Source organism: Lutjanus erythropterus, chromosome 2 (genome assembly GCF_056507025.1).
Source record: "Lutjanus erythropterus isolate fLutEry1 chromosome 2, fLutEry1.hap2, whole genome shotgun sequence".
NCBI classification, from domain to species: Eukaryota; Metazoa; Chordata; class Actinopteri; order Lutjaniformes; family Lutjanidae; genus Lutjanus; species Lutjanus erythropterus.
The window spans coordinates 28,719,495-28,747,277 of NC_139318.1; the positions used below are offsets into that span (position 1 = coordinate 28,719,495).

General features: G+C 39.4%; 1 protein-coding gene across 3 annotated transcripts in view; it reads right to left on the minus strand.

Annotated features, from left to right (window-relative positions):
- Positions 1 to 27,783, minus strand: part of kaznb (kazrin, periplakin interacting protein b) — a 188,526-nt gene that overhangs the window by 70,357 nt on the left and 90,386 nt on the right. Inside the window, exon 1 of one of the 3 annotated variants that reach the window (XM_084736325.1) lies at positions 12,056 to 12,206. The exons of the other annotated variants lie outside the window; for them this stretch is intronic. Coding sequence (XP_084592451.1) covers positions 12,056 to 12,143 — 88 coding nt within the window. The 5' untranslated portion in view covers positions 12,144 to 12,206. Of the gene's footprint in view, positions 1 to 12,055; positions 12,207 to 27,783 lie in introns of those variants that run through there. 3 annotated transcript variants of the gene reach the window in all.

The window sequence follows — 27,783 nt, forward strand, 5'->3', positions numbered from 1 at the left end:
ATGGGATTGTACTAGGTGAGGTCTAGGCAACAAAACTACTTGAATAGGTTTAGGAAAAGGTCACGCTTTCAACTGTGTCACTTATGTAGTTTGACATTGGTGAAGTAAAGTACTTATGCATGTAAGTTAAAACACTTACATACCATCTTAAAAAGAAGTCAAGAGAGAGCCCCAGTCTCTTGGGTGAAAATCCTGTTTGTTTGACCCATTCATCTATCCACTGCATGTCCTCCAAATGCAGATTTTCTCAATCTCTATCCTATGTCACCTGACTTCTACAACACACAAATGATGCTGCAGGGGTGTCTATCTACAGCATCACACTTTGAAGCACAAGGGCATTGACCAAGCTTATGTTGGGAGTGAGAACAGGCTGATTTATTTTATTTTATTTTAAGAAAATAAAACAGAGACATAAGTCATGCACTGTATCTACATGAAGTATGTGCATTGTTTCTTTTTGGTGGTTAACTTACAGACTGTGTTTAATTGACATCTGTCTGACTCAGCTAGCTTTATTGCACCTGTTAAGAAGGTTAACTAGCACCTTTGTGTAATTTCCAGCAAAGCTCTGCTGCCTATGTCCAACCTGAACATAAGTCTAATCAACCAGAATAAGTGGAAATACCTGTGGGATTGTGCAAGACCTGCAGACCTGCTGTCTAAATGTCATCCTGTTATTTACTGTATTAAAATGGTACAGAGATTGTTGTTCTCCAGCACCATGTGACCGTGTTTCAGATCTGCACAGGTTTAACCAGGACAATCCCACAGCATGGATCATTTCTTTTAGAGGCCGCTGGCTTTCTCACAATTTTTTCTCAACTAACTCGACTGGTCAGAACAGAACACAGATTTATTAGTATCAAGGAAAAACTTCTCAAGCATCTTATTATTAAACTTTACAGTCCTTGATTCAATCCTTGATTCATTTGATGCAAATTTCATGAACTAAATTAATCTATCAATAACATAATCAACATTAAACTTCAATGATAATTAAAGTAATTAATAGGTGTATCTTCAATGTAAACCATTGACCTTCCATCAATATAAGAGAACATTACTGTTTCTCATCTATTGATAGAGCTTTTCTATTTTAGCTTGACCTCCAGCAAGGCGATTTGGAGCTTATTAAAGTTGTTCTGTAGACCAACTTCAGCTGCAGGTTACAACAGTAAATATACTGAGTTTTCTTTCAGATATTCTGCTCCATACACCTGGAATAATTTGCAGTCCAGGACTGTAGCAAAGATTAATGACAAAAAGGACATGTCCTCAGAATTGTCTCAATTTAGGGGCTTTGATTACTAGACACAGTTACATCACATAATTATGCATAAATTGGTATGAAAGTATGATTCGATATTCTTAATTGTTTTGTTTTGTTTAGCTTTGAGATGGGAAAATACATAAATATTGAGGAATACTGATTAATTGCTATTTTCTAATGTATCTACACCAAAATAACAAAATTTCAAAACATGAGCTTTATTTTCCAATTTACCTTCTCCATTTAGGGTATAACTTTATACATTTTCCCTTTAAAAAAAAAAAAAAAAAAAAGTTCAACTTTTAAAACATGTTATAAACCAGTAATCAGATTCTTCCTGTTATGCTTTCCTTTTAAGAAGCGATAAAAACGTTATTCTCATGTTTTGAATGCGGAAAAAACCCTAATATTTAAATAATTAATGAGCTATTAACATTTATAAACATCTAATTTCTGTTGTTATACTAACACTTTCCTGTGTTTGTGCTACACTAGCAATACCCTATCAGCAATAGAAGCACAGAAAACAGGAAAAGGGTCCGAGCATTTTGACCAGTAAAATAAATCAACATTCAATATTTCACACCTTTATATTACTGACTATCTGCAGAGCACAGACGCTGCTGCCTGTGGCCCTTTGCTGCCTGTCATCCCTCCTCTCTCTAGCCCCTTTCCTGCCTGCTCTTCAGCTGTCCTGTCCAATAACGGCAACAAAAGCGAAAATATAATTTCACATTTATAATAATAAACATGATATAATAATAGCACTTTGCTCACGACCAGTTTCTCTGTCTACAAATGCAGCCATTTTGTTTGTTTTTTTTAATACAAATGATGAGCGTAGTTTTGAATTACTTGGACCATCCTCCTTTCAGTGTTTTTTATGATATAAAATTTACACCCTCTTAATGTCCCCCCAGTCCCACAGCCTGTCAAATGAACATATCCCCCAGGATATAGAAACCATTTAAGGGGGAAAAATCTGTTGAAGGGTTTCTGTATTTTTTTCCCACAAACTGAATCACATCCTGGCATTGAAACAGGATTTGTGGAGAGATTGAATTTAGGAAAAATAGAATTTAACAGTTAAATTAATATATAAAACGTGAAGAAAAAAATTATAACATACAGCACAATTATGTATTTCTTGGACTCATAACCTTGAGTATTTCTAAACTCCTGGCTCATTGAGAACATGATTAACCTTGGCTGCAAATGCTTCAGTGATAAAAGTTTTCATCGACTCTTTCATCATACCCTTGTGTTTTGATGCACTTATTCATCTTTTGTTCCTTACTTTCTCTTTCTGTATGTGTTTGTGAGTTCTCGCGGTGGTCTTGTTTTTCCAATTCTAAATTTGGCAAACTTGTAAAAGAGAGCACTTCTTTCTCAATGTTTCTTTCTGGGTGTAAATAAAGGCCGAAGTGAATTAAATCTGGCGATACTTATGATGCTGGTGGGTAAAATGTTATGATAACCAATAGCACTGAGGGGCAAAACTCCAAAAATCAACCCACATCATAACAAAACCTGATTTTTCCTTAAACAGAGACACATTTAACTTGTGGCGAGACAGGGGGAAGCACTGACCCATAAAATTACATTTCATATTTTTCAGTGAGATATAAGTTACGCCATTTCCTTCAGGCAGTTCAGACACATTTTCCTGTCTGTGAATTCTAAAGTAATCTTTTGCTCCACACCAGAGTAAGCATACTTTCCCCCAGACAAATCTCACACAGTAACTTTCATGGTAAATTGATCTCCGGTGTTGGAAGTATAGCAGCTTTCTTCAGCTCTTCAAAGTGAAAAAATGGTTATTGTAAGAGCTTGGCCAGATGCTCAGGAGTGTCTCAAGTGGTCTGCCTACAGAAATATAGCGCAAATAGGAAACAAAATGGTGCCTCAAGAATGTGAGCTGAGCTGTTCGTTAATTAACCAGACAACACTGTGGAGGAAGAGAGCGCCGATGAAGGTCTCCAGTCAATCCAGCTCTGTCCCTTGAGAATGAACTGCCTCAGGGAGACGCAGGAACAGAAAACTCTTGTTGTTCTGATTTGACAGCGATGACTCTGCCATGCTCATACTCTGCAGCAGAGGTGCACAGAGGCAGTAATTATCTGTAACTGTATATCTATGTCTGTTGAACCAACTGAATTATCTGTTTCTGCATTTGGGTTTATAAAGGAAGTGTCGTTAAATTCTGCAAAGGTTGTATCTTTGAACTTCATATTCATTGGCGATGCAATTGTTGTGCTCTCAAACCATCAAATTATTTCATTTTCAGTGTGCGATTTGGAAAAAAAAGCAGAAAGGGGATGTTGCAATAATCCAGCACTAAGCTGGGTGCCAACCACCCTTAAACACAAAGAGAAAGAAAGGGGGGACATTTTCATTAAATATCCATTAAATATGAATACAGACTAATCAATCATAAAGCTGCCCCCCCCCCCCCCCCCCACAAAATAATAATGAGCAACTATGGGTGGAAAAATTAGAGATTGGACCGATCTGATCCAATATCGGTATCATGGCCAGATACTGACATAAGGCATTTATCAGGTATCTGCATTCCAATCTAAACTGCACAACGCCGTTTGTTTTCTAATTTTAAATACTATGCGAGGCAGCACAAATGCTAAGTAGAGCAAAACTGAGGGCTGAACAGCGCCTGACATTTCTATTCTGCATTTGGAAGTATTTTATGGGAAACATGCTGCACATGTGCTGCATCACTATACAGCTGGTTTGATGAAATGTACAAGCCACCTCACTCATGGCGAGGCCCATCACTCAGCCTATCAGCTGCACGTGTGTGGTCCAAGTCTCCTACAGTGGATGCCTACAAGGATGCCACTACACAAGTTACATGACACAAACTACACAAGCTTTCCAGACTGAAGATCCGTCTCAGCCTCATGTAATCTTACTACTACTACTGCTGCTACTGCAAACAATAATAATCACAATTATTATAATAAAAATAACATTATCAGCATCATCATCAAGAAAAAAAAGAGTGCTGGGTTGGTGTAGTATTGGTATGGGCTGATATCCAAATTCAGATATTGGGATCAGATCTGAACTGAAAAAAGTGGATTGGCACATCTCTTGAACAGAATATTTGTATTTCATTGTACAATATTCTTTGTACTTTTCCAAACAATGTATTTGGATTCTGGTGCATGCTGTGCAGTGTCCTCAACGTGCATGCATGGTGTCATGATGACTGGCGGAAATGAAAAGCAGAAATGAATGTTTATATATCTATTTTTTCTTTCGTTTTCTGTCTGCTTTCACTGTTTGACTGTGTTAAATGTTCCTGACTTCATGGCTCTCTGTTACAGGCTGCCCTGCAGGGCGCCAGCAGTATGCATCTCAGAGCCTCTCTGCTCTTATTACTGCAGTTACTCTCCTGGGAAGAAGCCTCTGTGGATCGAACGAATGGTGATCAGTGACGCAGAACCAACCGGGGGGGAAGAGGGGACATTAAAGACGGAGGGAGAAACAGTGGCAGAGAGGGAGAATATCAGTCACTGCAGGAGTTACAGTGCAGGGACAGGAGAGGAATCTTAATAATCATGAGGAAGAAAAAATCCTTAGAGAGAAAGAAGTAGATGAGTTGAGGGATTTGGGGGTTTTAAAACTTCGGGAAGAAGTTGATTGATGAAAGAGGAGGAGAGGGCAGTGAGGGAGCACAGAGGCTGTTGGACTCTCTGCACAATTGCAGCGTTGGCGGTGACATACGAAAAAAGCAGTGCAGATGAAGAGTGTACACACACTGACACACTGAGAAGAAGTACCTGCGTCGCTCTCAGCACTTTCTACTCCCACAGCTAATGAGGAGACATCAATCACTCAGTGGCACACTAAGCCAGTGGGCAATTGTCTGCACTTTTGATATCCAGTATCACACAAAAGGTCAGCGTCCTGGACACGTGGAGGAGCTTTCTGGATTGATTCCTACTTACGCTGCTTCCTATCAGTAATTATCAGGAGTGCAGGGAAACAAAAAGAGTGAAGATGAAAAGAGCGCTCTCTCTAAACTACCACATTACTGTGAACGACATCAGAGTAATGTTAAAACACCACAATGACTCTTACAGACCACAGTCTTCATATCTTATGAATGCTGAATAATTCTGTAGTGGTTTTTCCCTCCGAAAAATTGATTTATCTGGTTTTTGAACAGAAATCTTCAGCACGAGGTTGCATCAGACCGTTGTCCTGACAGCTGCTGGGGAAGTTGTGCTGTCTTCTGCTGAGACATAGTTACATCAGACAAGAGTACTTTCAACTTGGACATAAAAGTTTCACATTAGACTGCTTCAGTTTATTTCACATTTTCATCTCTCAGGAATGACCTATAATGACCTATATCTGTAAATTGCTTTCCTCCTCAGATTCCACAGCCATTGGTGAAAGTTAGCTTCATTTTTCCAGGCGGACCTTTCTCCCTAATGAGATTTCTGCTTCCACAGGGTTATTGGATAAATTATATTAGCTAACATGAAATTGGGTTCTCCTCCTTGATCTCAGTGAAGATTTGGTAAATACACACAAAATTTATTTACCAAAGAATGTGTGAGGAAGAAATCACAGACTAACTATAATGAATAGCCTCTGTTTTTTCTTAATCCTCAGATGTCTTGTTTTGCCTGACCAACAGCTCAAAAACCAAAGATGTTGGCTTTGCATGTTCATTTTCTTTCAATTGATTAAGCCCGGTTCAGACCAAAGATTCACAATGAGGTGTAACTGTTTTAGAAAGCTGCAGTGGTGTGAACTGGCCTGTCTCATCTTTACTCAAGCGGTCTGATGGCTGTGGCTGTGATGAGGCTTGTCAAATTGGTAGTAGAACATAAGGCGTATGTCACCCGTTTGAACAACCAATCAGCTCGTAGGAAAGTCAGGTCAAGAAAGGTTCACCTCATTAACTTGATTTACAGCATCTGTATGAAACGAGGCGACAATGGCGATTAACTGGAGAGTTGTGCAGCGGTCCACGCCCGTAACTGCCAGTAGTCCCTCCTAGGATGGTGACTGGCTGCATCACTTTCGGTGCGGACACAAATGGATAACTCGAAGCCTTGCAAGATGGATTCTCGCGTGATCTCGCAAATCTAGCTGCCTCGCCAGGTAATATCTTTATGACACAAGCCTTAAAATTTAAACTGACAACTTCACTGCTAACCTTTTCCTCTGCTCCGCTCGCATTCACCGCCACTCTCTGTCACTTGCTGTCTCTCTCTTGCTCCACTCAAACACACACTTCCAATCCCACACACACATTTTACAGTTTCATAAATCCAAGAAAACTTTAGCAAATGCTACAAATTATATCCATCTACTACAAAAAAAATCCTGAAACGTCAACCTTTAAAACAGAAGTACAGAGTCATTGCTATGGAGGTGATACACCCTCTGGTTGCACTGGTGTAGACTGGCAGATTTGCGTTGCAGTGCGAACAGTTAAAAGTTTCAACTCATCTCTTCATGAATCTTTGGTCTCAATTGAGTTTTGATTGTTTCAGCTCTAGTAAGCTTATTATGTATAACCCCGAACTATGGATGATTCAAGCTCTTTTGTGTCAAATTTAAATTCTGTCTAAAGCAATAATAAATATGTGATGCGACTCTGGCACACAACAAAAATATGTGTTGTTAAGCACCCTGCCGACTTGCAACTTCAAAACAAGCAACTGGAGAGAACTTAACATCCATTGTTGCTCCTTGGCATACCGTCCTACCAGGGTTGCTAAGTAACAGTTGCACCCGGCAACCTTTGGCTTAAACTTTAATCCTCTCTCCAAAGAAAAAGTTTAGGAACATCAGACAAAGTAGAGCCTCTGACTAATACGGCTGTTGGTGAGATGGTTCAGAATACATTTTCAAACATGTTCATACGACACGGTGTTCCAATTCCTCTTAAATGCTTAATGAACTACTGTTGTTTTCCGCTGTTTTGAAATATTAATTTTCCCTTTCTCTCCTTTGTTTTTGCAAGTAATGGTTTTATTACAAGGTTGCCAAGAGATAACAATTCCCTGTTACTGTAGAGAACATTGTAAATAGAACATATATATAATGGATAGCATCAAGGTTTCCTGCAGTGTTTTACTGCAAAGGTGGGCAACCTTGCCTGAAACGAGGACCAAACAAATATGTACTAACAACACTACATTAATCACTACACAAGATGTGTCTGGTTTCAGGTGGCTTGGTTAAACCATTTCAACTAAACAATTTTCTCTGGGAAAGCCTGAGTGCACCTGAGTAAACCTTAGACTCAGCTATTGATACAGATACACACCATAGTCTAACTTGAAGATAGAACAGAACAATAAAATAATAAGTACATCATGTGTGTTGTCTGAGAGTTTGTCTGACAGGTTTTAGGGACAGAAATGTAAATGTAAAGCCTCTCAGATGAACCCAGGTAGAAACTGTTCTTGAGAACGTCCCCAGTGGCATAAAGGCTGACACCTTACATTCCCAGATGGTCATGATGTAGCGTTCTTTAAAGGGTAGGGGGATGTTATTTGGCCAACTTTCAGGGAACATTCAGGACGTTATGGGAACATTTAGGTGACCATCCCAGCTAGATACTGTACTTTCCCAGAATGTTTTGAGAACATCCCCACTGGTGTAAAACCAACTTTCCCTGACAGTAATGATGTGAAGGGTAGGAGGATGTTATTTGGCGGACTTTCAGGGAACATTCAGGATATTCCAGGAACATTCAGGGACCATTACTCTAAGACATCTTCTCTAGATCTCTACACTACATTTGCATAGTGACATTACAGGAACTGTTGCAGAACCTTTAGGGGACCTAAAAATTGGCATCTTGAAATACCATCAAAACATGTTTACAAGTTAAGTTATTCTTAACTTTGCATTGTTGTGTTGCATTACTGTGACACCACGGCCACCGGAGCTGATAAAGGCTATTCTAGACAATGCTTGTGATTCCACCAGAAGCACCACAGTGTATCCCAGAAGCAGCTCTCCACTCTGCTCCTCGGAGAATAAGGCCAAAACGCACTAAAGGCGTCTGACACTCGCATTTTGAAGTGCACCCATCGTTCTAAATGGTGGAGCATAAACTGAAAGCATCTTGACGCGCGTCAAACTGACTTGACACTCGCACTCTGAACTTGTTTCGATTTTGGAGCATCAAATGAGGACCAGGGCTTTTTTATCTGCAACTGCAGTTCGTGTTTGGGTAGAGTGGAATGGAATAAAAAAGGTATGCACGTGAGGAGCGAGTGTTGATTGAGCTTTAGCTCCACCTGAAAGCAGATTTTTTAAAAAAATCTACCCACCGCAGAGAGCGAGGGAGGGAGAGAATGTGTGAATGTGGACAGATGCACTCGATATAAAAACCTTTTATGATCATGAAACATAATATTACTGTACACTTCAGTGGTGTGTGATCTTTTTTGCTCCAAGTCCCATTTGTGTACTTTTAAATACTTAATTACTCCCAGTCGATTAACCATAACTACGAAGATCTAGAGAGGGACAGCAGAGAGGAGGGAGGGAGGGGGATCGTGTATGAAGTGCCGACTGATATAAAACTTTTTTGATGGTAAATCCTGATAGTACTGAACAGTTATCTGACTAAAATATCTGTCTGAAACAGACAGACACTCGTCTCCTCCATGAAACGTTTGTCACTTCGCTGCATTATTCTGAAGCCTGCAGTGCGTTATAGAAACTTCATCTGACGCGCATCTATTGACATGTGTCAGGTGAAGCCTGCAGTGCGTTTTGGCCTTGAGTCTACTTTTGACGGACGCCTCGTCAAGCTGCACTTAAAAACGGCAGAGAAAATCTGATTAATTTTCAAATAAAAGACCCCCGAGCAGACTCACTACCATAAAAACGGACAAAAAAGAAACTATGGAGCTTACTTAACTATGGTAGAAGCACAAGACTCAAGGAAAATGACCAAATCAACAAATCTGAGCAAGTCAACAAAATCAGGCGACCAAAATGCTCCATTTCTGAAACAGTGCTGGTCGGACAAGAAGCCGTGTGGAGTCCTGTAACAGTGGGCAGCCACCATGCAGCACCTGGGGACTACTGAGCTACACTGATTCTCAGCATGTCATTTCTAATGAACTCCTATATTAAGCATATCGTTAAATGTTCCCGTGGTAGATGTAAGCAAATAAAACAGCATTTCTATTTACACTGCTTTCCCAAGAGAAACATTTATTTCCATTCATTCGTGGACATTTCATTGATATTTTGGTTCTGTAATGTTACTATAATCTTGCTTTAAAGTAAGAAAATTGCAAATAGGCACCAATAATATGATATATTTCCTAACAGAATGTTTTCCTTTACAGAGATATTGATAAAAGGCAAAAGACATAAATAAATACATAAATAGCTACATCTACAGAATGAGCAGTTTATAAACATATAAAACTCACTCTGCTTAAGCTCCTCAAATGAGTCCTTCCAACACCTAAGTGCTCTGAAATAACGAAGTCAGTGGGTGGTTGGCCCTTCTTAAATTAACCATCCTTCATCTCTGTACCTGGTCCTGGCCTAGAAATGTCAGAGCAGCTGGCTGCTGTTGGATCAGCAGGACTGAAGCTAAACAGGCTAATTTAGTGCTTTAGAATGTCAGGAAACGGCAAAGCCACCAAATGCATAAAAGGCTAATATTTAAACAGATTATGAAGCCTATTCTAACTGAGCAAGAGAGCGGACAGAATCAGAATAATTCATAGTGTAAGTTTAGCTAATTGCACAATTGCATTATCAAGACACTGTTGGGTCCACAGAAATAAGAGGCACAAAAAAAGGAACCAAAGCCTCTTCATTTATTGTGTCAGACTGTTGTATCAGTACAGTAAGCAGCGCTGCATAATGATTCACACTCATCCATTTCCTGTTTCGTGATGTGTCTGTGCCCCACTGTAACACTCACTTAATTAATTTGAAATGTATCATCTAATCATGTGCGTTCGCCCATGCACAAACACACACATATATACACACAGAGGCATTGTCCCATATAATATGAAAAGAAGCCTTCGGTATCACATGTCTACATATTGCTGACCACAAGGTTAAATGATAGCATAGCATGTGCACATCCATGCATATCTTATTACAAGGCGGCAGAAACACAAGCTCATAAATCAAAAGTTACTGCGCTGCAGCTGCATGACACTCACAGAGGTCAGAGGTGGATGGCAGCTGGTTCATGTTGAGCATTGCTGCATTTCTGACCCTTCTTTGAAAAGTGATGCATTGCTGCTGTGCTTGGGTGCAGATCGTGGGGGCAGGGACAGAGGGGACGTGTCCATCCCAACCTCTAAAAGACATGAAGTAGTCAACCCCAATAAATTATTTTTGTCTCCTGTACTTAGCTATGTTCTAGGTGTGTCTACATTGAAAATAAACTGCAACATTTTGAAGATTGTTAGCTGGTTAGCTAACAATTGATGCAGATTAGCAACCTAGTTAGCTAGTGTTTTGCTAATATTACTATTCGATGTAACTAGCTAGCTCACAAATGATGTAGATTAGCTAGTTAGATTGCTAGCATTTTGCTAACAGTAGCTAACTTTATACATGAACTGTATATTTCACTTTTACAGGTCCCCTGCAGCATGTACCAAAAACAGGAAAGCTATGCTGCTAAGTGGTGTACACAAGCGCTGTAGTGCTGGGCCAGTCAATATATGTAGCATATGTCTGTGGTTAACACTTTATCACAGGTTAGTTAATGATCTTACTGAGTGAATGACATGTGAACCCATTTGCGCCTGTAGATCAAATTGAATCAGAAAAGCATCTAAGTGACGGTGCAACTATAGTATTGACTGTTAAGAAATATGGCCCTACCATAAAACACCTCCTCTTAGAATTCACAGTCCTTCAGCGCCCCACAATGACTGGAGGACGACCTACATCCAACAACATATTCCATCAACATCAACAGACACAGAACTTTTCACCACTACACTTAAGTTGAGTTTCAGCCTCATATAACCTTACACATAATACCAATAATATTAATAATCAAGAATAAAGAGCTCTGGTATCGGTATAGTGTTGTTATCATCAGATATCTATAATCAGATCAGAGCTGAAAAAGAGAGCATTGTGTATTTCTTATTTTAAAGTGAATAGTTCAAAGAAATTGAGCTGACCTAACTTCTAATAATGAAACTCGCAAACAGCATCAAGTAACGTAAGAAGTGGGCCTGTTTTCTACCTCTCTTGGCTTGTGGTAAAAGTCCACATAATAAGTGTAAATGTGAGAGTCCGATGTGTGGTGGTTGGATCACGCTTATTAAACTACAAATAAACAGCAGGATGGAGACATATCTTTCTTAAGAAGCACTTTGCTGTTTTCCACTTTAAGAGCTTCTTGGTTACACTTCTTTGTTGTGACTCACATGTGACTGAACTAACCAATCAGAAGCTGGAGAGACTTTAACTGATGTAAATGTGAGAACTGCAGGGGCAGATTCAGCAAGTCATTTAAACTGTTTTAAAGATGCTGCTGTAAATATTTAAACATGTAAATATACGAATAAATAGTGACTGCAAACGTGAATACATTTTTGGTAAATTAACAGATGAAATAACTTCTTAACCTTAAATGAGCACACACTACAACCAAAATAGAGACAAACGCTTCACCACACCCGACCCCCCCACCCCGCCACCCCCCACTCTGAGCAGATAAGTCCAGGACTGAATTTCCCACCCTAAGCTATAGCGAGATCTGCAGCCTTGCTGCTGTACCTTCATTCCTCTCAGGTCCATGCAGTTCCCATGGTATACAGCTGGGCCTCAACATCTTCTCAGTCCTCAACATGAAAGAAAAATCCATATTGCTCCTTCCTCCTTTGCATTCTCTCTGTCTGTACCTTCTCGATGTGTCTGCAGCATCAGCTTACAGTTCTGAGGATCCCAGATGAGTGATGGGACACAGATTATGACGAGGATCAGTCCAAGCCCTCCCCTTCATTTCCATCCCCCACATATCATCTTTATCATCTATGGCAAAGCTTACCCTGTGCCAGCATGCCACGCTCCTACACTCTGAAATAAAGGCACTAACTAGAACCATAAAGGGTTCTTTAGCATGTAGCCATAAGAGAACCCATTTTTGGTTCCTGGTAGAAGCTTTTATAATTTTTCACACAGAACCATCAGTGAAACATTTTATTCAGAACCCCCCTATGAGATGTTCTACAGAGAACCCATCTATGGTGTAATGGATCCACCCAGAAGCCTCTGTGGGGGCTATATCCAGAACATGTTCACCCCTCAAGGGAATTAACAAGAACACACCTAAGGGGCTCTACTGAGGACCCTTTTATATTCCAAAGGTTTCATATGGAACCCACCCACTGGGTTCTACTAAGAACCTTTTAATATTATGGCACAAAGAACACTTAACACAAGAGTTCTTCAAGGATTTCATCTTTGAAGAACAGTTTCTTCCAAAAACGATTCGTTTGGATGAACAGGGTTCTTAATGGACCCTTCAGTCTAACAAAGAACGCTTGAAGAACCTCTTCTTCAAGAAAGGGGATCTCAGAGGCAAATGGTTCTGGGCAGCCCTTTAGGGGGAACCTTTCTGGAACCCTTATTTCTACCAGTGTACCCACCCCCTGTCCCGCTCTACCAGCAGTTCCAATATGGCAGATGGGACATTCCAGTACAGGCCAGAGACCCTGATAACTGCTGGCTTACAGTCGTTCCTAAGCTGGGACCTTCACCCTCCAGCTGTGTAATCAGACACTTAAAGTCGACTGTATTAGAAAGCTAATACCTGATAGTGACACAGAGACATATGTAAGGCCCGAGACAATCTTGGTGTAATCCTTTGATATCAGCGGTATTAAAGGATTGCATCCATTCCACTTTGGAACGTACAGTACAGCAGCAACAATGTCTCCACTGCCTCTAATACCAAGAGCTCATTTTGAACGTTAAAATGTGACACTCTTGTAGTCACAGTCTGCACTTTAACAGCCACTTCAGTATCTCACACTCCAGTCGGAGAAAATCAAATGACATCGATATGGTGTCTCCCCTGAGAGTATTAACCATCACTGAACAAGAGCAGAAATCAGATAAATCCAAGTTAATTTGTGCTTAAATACTGTAAACACTGTGACAGATACTGTATGTCACTACAGGCACACTTTAAAGTTCGTATTTATATCTTAATTATGATTCACGGTCCAGCTGCTTTCAGCACTTACACATTTACTGGCATCTCACCTGCATTCATCTCTTTATTTTGATCTGATGTTTCAACTCCTGTCAGTGCCTTCACCTCTGAAGTTGGGCTGCAACAATTGATTATTTTCATTACTGATTAATCTCTTGATTATTTTTTCAATTTATCAGCTAGTTGTTTTGGTCTATAAAATATCAAAATGGTGAAAAATATCAGTGCCTCCCAGGGGTTCACTTGGGTGACAGGACAGTCTCATGAATCCTGTCCTGTTTGTCCCATAAATTCACTGCTAAAGTAAAAGATTCCTGCTTTTAGTTATTCTAAATGTTCAGTTTGTTTTTGTAAGATATGTAAGGATACTGATGTGTTTTCATTTGTCTGTTGCACTAAGGCTAAATATTGGACTATTGATGTTATTTGAGCTGTTTTAAACCAGATTACAGAGAGTGCAGGTGCCACTGTGGGGAGAAATTGTTATAAAAATATTTTAATATTTTAATATTTTGTGTTATTTTTATTATTATATTATGTGTTTGTAAGCTCCTACAGCTTAATGACAATCTTATCTGCTGAAAAGACATAAGACTGTATAATACCTGTCAACTGTGCTTCATATCATCCTCAGAATCTGTAACAGATTTTTATAATATTAATTAAAAAATATCAGAGTTACAATACTTCTGATATGACTCCTCCGCCCCCAACTCCCTTGTCCCAAAGTTCACCCATTCTTATCTGATCACCCGAAGCTTCACTGTCAAAGAAAAACCAGAAAATATTCACTTTGAAGAAGCTGAAATCAGCTGAAATTTTCTTTAAAAAATAACTCAAACCAATTAATTGATTAGTTGGCAATTATTTGGATAGTTTAATCAATTATAAATTGCAGCTCTACTTTGAACAACAACAACAAATTCCTCAGCCCACACCTTCCACTGTTCATGCACAATTTACACCAACTGCTTTCAAAGCTTTCTCTTTAGCTGACACCATCTTTTAGTCTTTACTCTTGGACTGGCACTCCACCTCACCTGAAACTTCCAGCTCAGTTTATCATCTATACTAGACTGTGTAGGGAGGAGGTGGAGGTGAATGGATGGGTCTACAGATGTCAAACGTTTACACTGGAGGCTGTTGTTTGTTTCCCTGTTTCCAACTGACAATCAATGTTGTTGTTGCTTTTAAAGCGTGACCATTCCTGAACCTTAAAGGTGAAATACCCTAGAGTTCAAAAAGGGGTACTGCAGTCCAAATTCAAACTATTGGAGCGAGTTATCTCTCCTCCTCCTCAGAGTTGGAGCTCTGGCAGGTTGCCTGCAGGCTGCAGGGACACTGACCTCCAAGTATAAACAGAACAAACAGACATCCATGGTGTCTGTAGTTGTCCATGCTCACCTCTGTTTGGGAGTATAATTGAGCCCTGAACCAACATGAGCGCCAGAGAAGTGCAACATTATACTTCAACAATGACAAGTGACAATGAGTCCTCCACTGTACTCTGTCAGTTGTCTGTCAGTGTAAAGTTCAGCCTGTTATCCTGAAAACAAAAGCCCACTGCTCCGAAAATACACTCTAGAGATCAGCGACTGCCTGCCTCACAGATGCCAGACTCCATTACTCAATTTAACGGTTTCAAACATGATGAAATGATTTCTTGCGACTCATAAACAGACAGCAACTCATTCAGAAAACATCCTGTATTAGTTTTAGCTTCATGCAAAGTAAATAAATGTCAAACGGGCAGCATACAGAACCACAAAACAAAAACAGATGTTCTGTACCAGAATGGAAACTTCAGGACGCGATGCTGGTTGGAGCATTGGTGTCATAAAAGCCAGTATTTCAATTTAGGCTTTTCTTGATTGCTGATGACATATCATGGTCATTTTATGAACTAGAACAACAAATATATTACATATTTCTCTTTTAACTAAGTGCTTATTATTGTAACCTTGACAATAAAGGTCCCCAAACCGTAACAAAGTAGTCAGTTTAACCCAAACCATGATCTTTCCCTAAACATAACCAAGTGCTTTTTGTGCCAAAACCATAAACTACATAAATTAATCAGATCTGTCAATACTGAATTACTGAAACACATGTGACATGTGCCCGCTGATCCCAGAAGAAGTTGCAAAAAGACTGCACACAGCTATTTTACATGACATTTACAGGATGGGGACAAAATGAAAATAGCTATAGAGAGTTATGGAATTACAGATTTAAGCAGAACAAGTTTGTATTGTTAAGATATTTATTCATCAATAAACCATGACATGGGCTTATTTTGAACACCCATGGGGTTAAAGGGTATGTTAGGTACCCATGCCAGACCTTTGACATATTTTGACAATTAAACAATAAAAACATTATTCACACTTCCTGCTTTCATTTTAACTAAATGTTCTCACTCACTCATTTTCAGCAGTAAGCCCACCTAGCCTTTTTAGTTAATACAGATATGGATTCAAATAAGAAAAATCAGTGACATTTGAGTAAACATAAAGCTTGGTCATTTATGGATGTAAGCACACTTTCTAAACAAGCAGACAGAGATCTAAACAACGAGGCTTTAGGTTCGTAGCAACCCAGCGAGCGAACTGTGTAACCACAGTTTCTGTCAGCAGCATGAGGGAAGACAGGAGCCGTGTCTGCAGGAGAGAACCAATTAGTCCTCTCTCCATGGCTTGTCACCTGACAGTCTGCTCATCCACAGCCTGATGGAAGAGCCTCTCCAGCCTGCTCATTCAAACCAATTAAGGTCTGGAGGTGTATTACCACACGCTCATTACCTGTCTCTCACTGTGCTCTGCTGCTCCTCACATCGCAGCTCATTGGTCTGTTGAAAGTCTCAGAGTTTTACCCTTTTATATCGTCTTGTCTGTTCCATATCATCTACCTCTCTCTAGTATTCTTAGTTGTGTCTCCCTCTCTTTATTTGTATCATTCTTTCTTTCCCTTTGTCTCTGTTACAGAAAGAAAAAATATTCTTCCATTTCTACCCATAAGCTTCACTTTTTATTGCTTATGGTTTAGACAGTAGAATGTATTAGAAGGAGATCACAAACAGTGTTGAATATACATGTTAACCAAATAATTATACAATGAAGAGTTTATAATAAAGTGATGAAAAGTAAGTGCACATTGTCTATGATTACATGGACAATCTGAAAAAAATCTGATTAGAAATTCCAACTTAACATTTCTGTTTGAGCATTAATTGAACTTTTAATTGAACTTTTTTTTGGACACCTGGAGGGTGGTTCAACATCACATCCTGGTTTTATCTACTACTGACCAGTTCTGTTTTGATTAGTGTCCTCCCAGAAACTCAGTCATGACACATCACCTAGCCGGCAGACCAGAGACCAGAGCGAAACAGTCAGAATAAAAGTTACATGGTTATTACTTTCCTTTCGATGAGAATATAAAACGTTTAGCCCACCCCTCTCAGATTCACTCTGATGCGGCCAGATTGAATCGGTTCAATTGAGGTAGTTTTATTCTGACTGGGCAGTTATTCTGATTATTTAGGGTTCATGTATACACAACTATTGCCTAAATTGTCTTGCATCACTGGAAGGTTGGGTGATGTTTGATCATAGATCGGAGATTTGGCTGCTTCTTGCTACATGTCTGCTGTCCTCTGCAGTTGTCCACTATTTTCAGGTAAGACAACAGTAATAAGTAACAACTCCATTTAGTAATTGTGACTGGATTAATAAATGCTTTAGCCTTTAGCCTATGGCCTTATGCCCCGCCTGCACTGCCCCAGCTGATTTAGCCATTTTCTCCTCCATCTCTTTTTATGCCAAAGCAGCTTTAGACATCAGTCTTTTGTTTAGATTCTGATTGGTCAACAACAACAACAAGTCGTGGATTATATTTCAAACCTGGTATGAACCACTGGAAAACGAGTGTGACTTGCACCAAGTGTCATTGTGTGCTGAATTTTCTTTGATCAAGAAGCCTGATGTTACTCTACACCACACTAGATACCATCTTTAATTGGAAAAGGAGGTTGCACTTCAACAATGGGATTCTCAAAAAAATTAAAAAATATCAAGTCTTCAAGTTAAGGAAGACAACACACTCTGTACTTAGTATTAACAAATGAGGGGAAACAATTGAATGAAATTCAATCATCCTTAACCCTTAAATTCAATTCATTACATTATTTCCATGGACTTGCAATCATCTTTTGGCCTCAAAAAACTGACATTACCAAAGGCCAAGTGACCTTGACTCTAGAATTATATAATTCTAGGCCTGATGTAAATTCTCATAGAGTGCAAACATATGAAACTCTTATAGAATATGATGCATTGCTGTAGATTAAACTACACATCAGTATATAAAGTAGTTAAAATTAGCGCAAACTGAAACATCTACAGCAGTGAAATGCAACATATGCATCAATTCTGTTGTAATATGAATCCAAAAACATCAGATATAACAGTAAAACACAGACAGAAGGATATACGCACAAAAAAAAATCTCCAATCAGCAGGCCCACAGAGAATAGCATCTGTGCCTGTGTATGATTATAAATCAGTGTGGACATATGTTACAGTTTAAGTTATAGCGAGCACAAAGACAAAAGAAATTAAAGACAAGCGTGTTCATGAGCCCATGAGAATTAGAAATATTGAAAGCCCCGAAGCAGCAAATGAAAACAATGCAGACATCAAAACATTCATAAATGCACAGACACTGACAAAAGGCTCAACATTTCCCCTGTCTGTTGGCGCACAGAACAATAAAACAAAACACTCAGATGTTGGGGTACAAAGGGCTGAACTCATGTCACAGGCACAGTGTGTGTATGGTGTTGCTTAAGCTGTCCAAACAGTTTATGCGTGTGAGATGGATGACATATCTGGAACGATTCAAATTCCCACATTCCCTCTTGCAAAACACGCTGCAATCCATGTAACCATAAACCTCTCAGAAATGAGCTGTAATTTTCAGAGGACATTTTGACTCAGCGCTGAGATGGTTGGAATTCCCCCCACGACAAAGCAAAGAAAGATTATTCCGCTGCAACAGCTTAAGGGAACAGAAGTGTACGACAAACACACAGTTTCACTTTCACAAGAGCACCTTGTGATAATTTCCGATTCAGAAGAGGCCTCATAATCGGCAACATATCGCTGTAGGTGTATGAAGTGAAACCAGCCTTAATAATTACTGCACGGCTCTCCTGTGCTGCTCCAGGTACTCGCACATAGCTTTTCATTTATTCATAAAGGCAGCGCAGTGAGAGTAGAGCCTATTTAAATCCCGACTGGGCCTGTGTTAACTTGTTGAAAGGTCACAACACGACTAATAAGGAAAAGTTGCATCGATTAACAGGAATTAATGGTCACTTGAGCTCAACAGTTGAACACCAGCACCTCTAATTGAGTCCAGATGGAGCAGCCAGAGAGTCCATTCAGCTAAACACGGAGCCTGTAGAGGGCCCCATTGGTCCTGCTGGTCGACACAATGAGATTTACTTTTTGGTTCTTATTATTATTGAATTGAAACTTAGATCATTTATCTTGCTTAGCATTAACCGTCATATTGTAACTGTGAGGTGTCAGCCAGCAGCAGATACAGTAACACCTCTTTTGTCAGGTTTCTTCTCCTAAGGATGGATTTACTCTGTGAAAGGTGTGCTTCTGACAGCTGTGTGAATCTTTCACACCTTGTGAACAGAGCTGGAGCTTACTTTTTTTTTTTTATAAGACTGAACCTACTTAAGCATAATGTTACACTTCTATTCTACCACAGTTTTGAGTGAAATACTGTTATTACTTGTTCCTCTTCAGTTTGAAGTCTTACTATAAAACATCAACATGATATAGATTAAAAAAAAAACACAAGTATAAAAAACTGCTAAAGTTTGCTTCACCTCAGCCAGCGATAATACTTAATTGCTGCTTATATGTTAATGCTAAAAGGTTACTAGGCAACATTTCCCATAAAAGAACAATGTATAGACTCTCCATGCTAATGGCAGCACATGCTCCTTCAAATTGTGCAACCTTTCTGTTTTAATTTGTTAATTTGTTTGCTAGTTTTCAGCTTTTCTTGCTGAAACACGTTATGACAGAAATAGACTCATAGGTATAAGAAAAGGAAGCATTTGAATTTAAGAGCAGCACTAGACTTCTTATAAAGATCTGCTCCACATCCAGGATCAAGCTGTTGCATTTGACGTGCAGACCAGTTCCAAACTGACAGGATATGACACGCAAGACTCCGCCAGGGCGAAGGAAGACATACTCTGTGTTTACATCGATGATTCTTGGTACAAAACTACAGTCACTATGCTAAATATTGAACTTTTAAGATGTTGACCACATTATGATCACCATTTCATTGTTGCCGTTTATATCGACCAGATGCAAATTTAAAAAACGCACTACAGAATTATCGATTATTAACTGTATATATTGTTTTATATTATTTTGTTCTATATTTTACATTCTGAATTTATTTATTTGCTGCTCTTTCTCTGTATCATGGCTGTATAAAGAGCTGCAGATCTGTGTGTCTGACCAAGGGCAGAGCTAACACACACACACACACACACACACACACACACACACACACACACACACACTAACTGCTGTGAAACAATCAGAAAATATCATCAGTTCACTGCTTTGTTCTTGCTAATGTCGCTTTCTCTCCTCATTCACTCTGGCTCGCTCAGCCATCACTGCTTGCTGTCACTCTCTCTCGTTTATTTAGCCGGAGAGGAGGGGCAAACTTTGAATGATGTGTTTACAAACAGCAGCAGACAAATCCTGCACAGCATACCTTTAAAAAAAATGAGCCAACAATATTCTAATATAATACTGACAGGGACCATACTTTTACTTTTAATACTTCGAGCGCATTTTGCTGCCAATATTTCTGCTCTTTTATTAAAGTCTGTGGAGAGCAATGATAAATATGTGTTCTGAGCGTGTCACAAAAATGTTATTATCCACCCAGTCAAATTTGAATGATTAAAAAAATGACCAAATATATAAAAGTTTCAAATATTGTGAAAAAAATAAGCAGTTTTCTCTGCTCTGCTACACTGAGGTGTACGCTCTCTGAAGTGTCAAATACCACTATGACCTGAAAAATGGATGCAAAATATGAAATGAACCAGTTTACCCAAAAGAAGCAGTACCCATTTGCACAGCTAGTGCTAAATGCTCTAGTTTATATTGTGTCAGGATGCATGTGACTGTTTTCAAAGTCCATTACATTACTTTTACTTCAGTAACATATCTGAATACTTGGTGAAAGATTAGATTTCAGTACAGTTATGCAAGTCAGTTATAGTCCTACATCTATGATTCTCTGACTTGGGCTCATGTGATGGCAAAGAGAGCATATGCATGGAGAAAATGACCATATGAGAGACTCACTGTTCAGGTATCGTCTGAAGCTAATTGGCTGACAGCGGTGTGACAGAAGCGGGCTGACCACCAGCTCAGCCCTTTTCTCTCTTTGTAGAGCAGCAGTCGTGTTTAACACACCTGTAAATTACTCCCACAGCCCCACCAGCCTCCCCTTTCTGCCGATCCTCCCCTCCACACTAATAACACCATAATGATGCCACTGTTAGTACAGTGCTGAGGCACTGTGCTTTATGGACTGACCTCAAAATCAATTCAGCAGCACAGAGGGTCTATTAATGGAGCTGGGTCTGAAACTCCTCCTCTCCTCTCTTCTCTCCTCTCTTCTCTCATAACCTCCAATATTTATCCCCTTGCCTCTCCTCACCTCTTCTAGTTTTTGCTTCAGGACCTCACAGTGGACAGTAAATTACACACACCCAGCTCCTCTCATTCAGACGGGCCTTTTGACAAAGCAGTGGACGTTGTGCAGCCCTGTGGCACACATTAACCTCATAAAGGGAAAGTAATAGAGTCTGTCTCAGCTGACACACAATAGCCATGAAAAAATGTATCACAGCAGCAGCAGTGCCTGCCTCAGACTAGACCCACAGGTAAACTCGACTCAGTAAAACGCACAGGTATGGCAGGTGCCCTCCGCAGCAGATACGTTTGATGTTCCAACACGAAATGAACCGCTTCAGTTTTGCTGTCATTAGCGTCTCTGGTGCACATGATTTGGAAATAAGGAGGGTTTTGCGGCGGGGATGGAACAGAAGCATACTCGGGGGTTTGGGAGCACATTCCTGGACAGCGAGAGTAGCCGAGTCTCTTGCCGCGGTTAATTAGGGGAGTCTGTGGGAAACCCCTGAATCTGAAACCCCGCTTAAAAAACCCCCACGCCACTTCAAGTAATGGCGGCCATGTTGAATGGAATTCATTGTTCGGCGGCCAGAACGGAAGATTCCATCACTTACGTCCAGTCGTCTGAGCTGTCATCCTAACTATGAGAGGGCCAATACCAGAGAGCGGCTGCGGTAACAATACCAGACGACAGAGGAGGGAAAACTACAAGATATATATAGATGATAACAGTTAAAGGGCCAATCCACCAGTTTTACATGTTTTTGCACAATATCCTCTTTGGCTGTGGACGATTTGGGGGTTTATCTCAGCTTGGGTTTGGAGATGAGAGTTTTTTTGCAAGGTCAGCCTTATAAATTGGAGGCAAACATGCAGGGCTGTATTAACGTGCAAAGGGACATGGCACGGAAAGTTTATTTTTATTAATTTCCTTTACAAGGGCAATTTTAAGTTCTTTAAATAAGGCATAAACATGAACATATGATCCAAATCAAATGGACAAAAAACATTTAAAGAAGACTGTAAAAAATACATTGGATTTAAAAGATTTAAGGAGTGAGAAAAGTATAGGCAAACAGGAAAGTTTCAAGCATCGATTTGAAACGGTGAAGGGCTGGGACAGATTTCAAGTGTTCTGGAAGTTTATTGTAGGCATTTCAAAAAAAGACTCATTAATTTTCTTTAAAAGCTCAGAACTGTATTTCAACGTTACTCACATAATTAATTGTAATGAAGTAACATGACACGTAACAGTCTGGCTCATTTCTGTGTTTTTTAACAATTGGCACTTATGAACGCTCACAGCACGATGTTAAGAATACCAATTAAATCCAGATATTTAATGAAAAAGGACATAGGGGCTGCCTAATTTCTATCAATACGGATAGACTCAATATTAGAAATACCTCTGACAATAACAGCACAAAAACACAGCTGTCAAAATGACCATTAAAGTGAAATAATACCTCTTTACATAACCTTATATAACCCTCTTCCAGCCTAAATTGTTTTACTATCCTTCTCCTGGTTTGTTGTGTGTCAGTTAGTTTGTGATAATCTGATTAATGACACATGAAAGAAACCGTGCACACTGTAGCTCCCTAAAGTGAAATTTATTGACTCAGACTCCTTTGTCTTGAAGAAGAGCATTAGCTTGAAACGTGACTTGTGGATGTGCCAATATTGCACTTATTGCACTTAAGGGAGCTTCAGTGTCTGTGTTTTCATCACTGTCTTCTATTGTTCCAGCACCTGCCCGAAACAGTATTTGGATGTGCATGACTACTCCGCATTACTGAGTAATTTCAATAAACGTAAATTTATTAAGAAATATGCACAATAACAGCAAAATAACAAAGGTATTAAAACTAGATTTGATACAAAGCCCCTCAGCAAGACAAGACAGGGCCTTGACATTAGAAAAATGCTGTCACCTAAAGGCATTCATCATGTCATCATTTACTCTGCGTTCGTGGTCAACATTACCAAACAAAATAATTACATCAATAATCATACATGTGATGTCTGTAACTGCAGAGACCACAGCGCTGTACTGAATCCTTTGAAGCTTTACCTGATACCATTGTATTTGAACAGCAAAAGGCAAGTTTGTCCAAGTATGAATAATAACGTCATAATAAAAATCTGTTCTGGTCAGGACACAGAAGTGTTGACATTGTTGATGGTGATGAGTGGTGAAAAATAGCTACTCAGACTGAGATATAGACAGTGATAACAAGAGGAAAGGATGATAATCAAAATGAAAGGTTGACTGGCATTGGTGACTAAACGTAATTGGCCAGAACTTAAAGTATAATGATGATGTGTCACACAAAGAGTTGTTTGTAAAATCTGTCTAAAGACATATTCTTATTACTCTGATGGCACACATTAAACATTTATTTCTGAATAGTAAATGAAACAGAATAGACCTTTTAATCAAAACATCAAATGCTGAGAGTGACCCATCAGATGATAAGATGACAGACCGTTCAATCAGTACAAGAATCGCTGCAGCATGGAGTCATACAGATTAATTTGTCTTATTGATATGTATAATATGGATACAAATGATGAGTCTAACTCAGCAGTGGCCTGCTGGGAATATAAACGCAGCTTTCTATATTCTTGGTTTACCCCGTTAGTCATAATGGAAGCAGATACTGTAAAGCTAATGTAGGAAGAAATGCTGAGCAGAATAGAAACTGCTGATTGGTTTAATTTTTATTTTCACTGCAGTTTGCATAATTCTGGATCAAATGGCCCATGGCAAATTTATTGAGCTGCCTATAGATAGATGTAAAGCCAATTTGGAATTTAAGTTCCATCAGCTCAAATGGATTAGCAGGTTTATTTTTGGTGTGTTTGTTTTTATGGAGGACGCAGATGTATTCTCAATTTAAGAGGGCTCAATGAGAGTAATTAATCCGTGCATATTGTGAGATTAACACGTGGTAGGTAATCAGATCCTTTCAGGTGGAAAATTGGGGTTGAAAATAGATGCTTTTTAGAAAAAGAAAGCAATCTCTCTGGCCATTGATCTGACTGCCTGAGAGCTGTGAGCAACTTTGTTGATAAAGATGCCTTTTTGAATCGCCTCGTCTACAACAGAAACATTCCTCTAACAATACACGTGAGCTTTGAGAAACACCACCCTGTCTCCTGGGATATCTGGTGGAGCACATATGGTTTGAGGTAAAAATTTAGCCAGACACTTACTGCAAACAATAAACAAATTTACAGGAATGCATATACAGGTCCTTCTCAGCAGAGCCACAGTGTTTGTGTTTGTACATGGCTGAGCTCACAGGGTACAGTAATTGGCGACCTGATAAATATTTGTGCAGAACCTCCTCAGCAGGAGAAAACAGAGAGGCATGCTTTCAACACTAATGCCTTCAGGCTGCAGACCAAAAATAATTCAGGGATGGAGCCCACTTACATGCTTCATGTCAACATTTCTGGGGGCCCGCAGAGACGACGATGATGATGATGATGATGATGCATCAACAGAAACATTAAAATGTAATGCTGACATGTTCTGTAATAACTGGTTATGGGTTTTACCTAAAACAGAACGCACAAATAAAAGAGAAAGTTGTACTGAAAAGAAAAGCAAACAATAAAAGGTGATGGTACTGGTTTTGGTTGATAATACTTTCACAGCAAGCAGCTTAAGTTCAGTGACATCCTTTCCTGTTTTAATGGCATTCTCTGTCAGGAGTATGTAATCACATTTGTGAGAGCCATGTTCTCCCTAATGATGAATTCAAACACTGAATTGATTCATTTTAGAGTAATTGGAAATAACCTGAGCAGTGGTGCTCAGTGGAATGCCACTAGAAAGTAAACAGCGAGGTGTGTCGCAGTCGGAACCATCTGTCGTTCTCTGAGAGAAGCAGCACGGAGACGAAAAGTCAGCCACGACTACAGCATTCAGACTTCTGGCCTAAGTTAGCAACTACTGATTATTTTTATTATTAATTAATCTAGTTTTTTGTTGCAATATGTTATCATTTACTCAACAAAATAATAAATAAATATGTCTATTACAGTTTCCAAAAGCCCAAACAGACATCTTCAGGGAATGGGAATACAAAACAGTAAAAGAAAGAAGAAAACTCTTACATTTAGGAGGCTGCAAATTCAGATTTACAAGGCATGTGTTTGATTATTAAAGAGTGACCCAATCTGCGTTCCTTTCAAATCAAATCAAAATCTCTTCATTTTTCAAATAGAAACATCCATTCAGCCATTAGCAAAAAGCAGCGCTGTCAGTCAGAGCACTGACGCTCTCCCCTTTCCTCCCTTAAAGGGGGGGGTTTATATATAGCCTCGTCATTATGTAGAAACCAATGTGAAGTTAGTGGGAAAATGTTTTTAGAGGAGCTTGGGAAAATACAGTTTTGGCATTACAACATAAGTACTTCAACCCAAATTTGAATGTCAGATTTAAATACATAAAGAGCACTCGTGGGAAGCTACAGAATGATACAAAAACCTAAAAAAAAATAAAATAAAATAAATAAATAAATGATGGACCTGCCTAGTTTAACGAACTAATGCTGCATTTAACAACTATTTCATTATCAATTAATCTTTTCTAAATAACTTGTTTGCTCTCTAAGATGTCAGAAAACTGTCAACAATTTCAGGAAGTCCAAGCTGACATATTTAAATTGCTTGTTTTGTCCAACCAACAGTCCAAAACCCAAATACATACAACAAAAAACAATAAATGTTCAAATCCACAAAAGCTATAAACTATGAATGCTTGCCATATTTTGCTTTAAAATGGTTTAAAAAAATGAATCAATTAGCAAAATTGTTGCTGAGTGAATGACTTGTCTAATCATTTCAGCCGTAATTCTGACAGAGACTCGTGTGAGGACCAAAATGCTGCCACATCAGGCAGATAAAAATAACATCATAATTTGATATACTGGATACGTGCTGTATGTACCATTGACATAAAGATGGACAACATGACAGCACCTCAAAAAGGAAATTGGGACATCGTTGGACCAAACTAAAAAAATCAAAGTACGCATAAAATAAATTCTTAATTTCTGACATTTTAAGTACTCCTTATCATGCTGACTCTGGCTCCAAATGACATCACCAGTACAAGATGGCAGTGCTTGTATCAAGGATATGTTGGCTTGGTATGTGCTATATTTGGTTTCAATCACAACTTGGTGTCTGCAGAAATCTTATGTCAAAAGTTTGACCTCCGAGTCCTCCAGTATATCCTGAAAAATGAAAAAGTAAAGTATTTCCCAGTGTTCAGGATGTCTTCAGTCCATCAGTCTAGTAAGAGCCCTGTGTGCAGCAGATGATTCGTACAAGAGGCAAAGTGCTCTGCTTATCCTCCGCTCTGCTGGAATGTCATGCTTTGCGTCCTCTGGATACGGGGGGTGTTCTGCACTTCCTCAAAACTCATTTTCCTTCCATGCCTAGTCCATTCTCTTCTGGGAATGGATTTAAACTGCAGCCAAGGCAACAATATGTACCAGCAGCAATAAAAAAGTCTCCGCTGCTAAAGCAATGAGGCATTTTAATAGGATGAGCTGAGAGTGTTGAGAAGGCAACCAGCCTTCCTCTCCCTCAGTGTCTGTCTCTTCCACGCTTTCTGAGAGTTGCAATTGTTTGAAGTTTGGACTCAATGGGGATTTGAATGATTTAAGGTGAAAATGAAGGGTTAGATGTGTAGAGTAGAGGCATTGGGGGGGGGGCGCGGGAGTCGGATTCTTAAAAGTCTGATCATTATCTATGCCTCCTGTTGCGAAGCGGGTACCACAACACCCCGGCAGTGGCCTTGAAACACCCCACATGGGAGAATTATACTAAACACTCTGTCAGAGCTCATTTTTTTTCTCAGCGCAGATGTACAGTGAATCTTCTTCACTCATGAGCCCAGTGCGTGTCATTAATGGAGACATATATCCACCATTACACCAGAGTCAGTCAGACATCCACTCCTCAACATAACTCCATCCCAGTTCACAGTGTCTTGTACTATCTTAGCCAGGGTCATGGAAATCCATTCAAAGGGATAGTTCAAATTATTTGATGAGGGGTTGTATTAAGTATTTATGTGTAGTCTGTGTATTACCTTCAGTAGAAGGTAAGTGAACACGCCGCAGTTAACATGGAAGCTAAGCAATGAACCACTGTGGACCAAGTCAGCAACAAAAGGTATTTTAGCCAACTGAAAGGGGTCCACCTACAAAAATTCTCTTGTGACAGGTAACTGCTATTACATAAACTAAATATCGATCTCTCCAAACCAACCAAACTGCATTGGCAAAATCCTATGAAATGTTCTTATGTGACTTGTGTGATCGCTCTCCCAATTCAAACCCAAACTATCCCTTTAAGTGAGCTTCTTGTTACAAGTTTCCCAATCCTCAACCAGCAGTCTGACCCTCTCCAGATGCACATGTAGACGAAACATCCAGTAGGTCCATAAAACACAACCAGGAAGCAATACTTCACCCAATCCATAACATGAATTCTCTATTCTGACATAT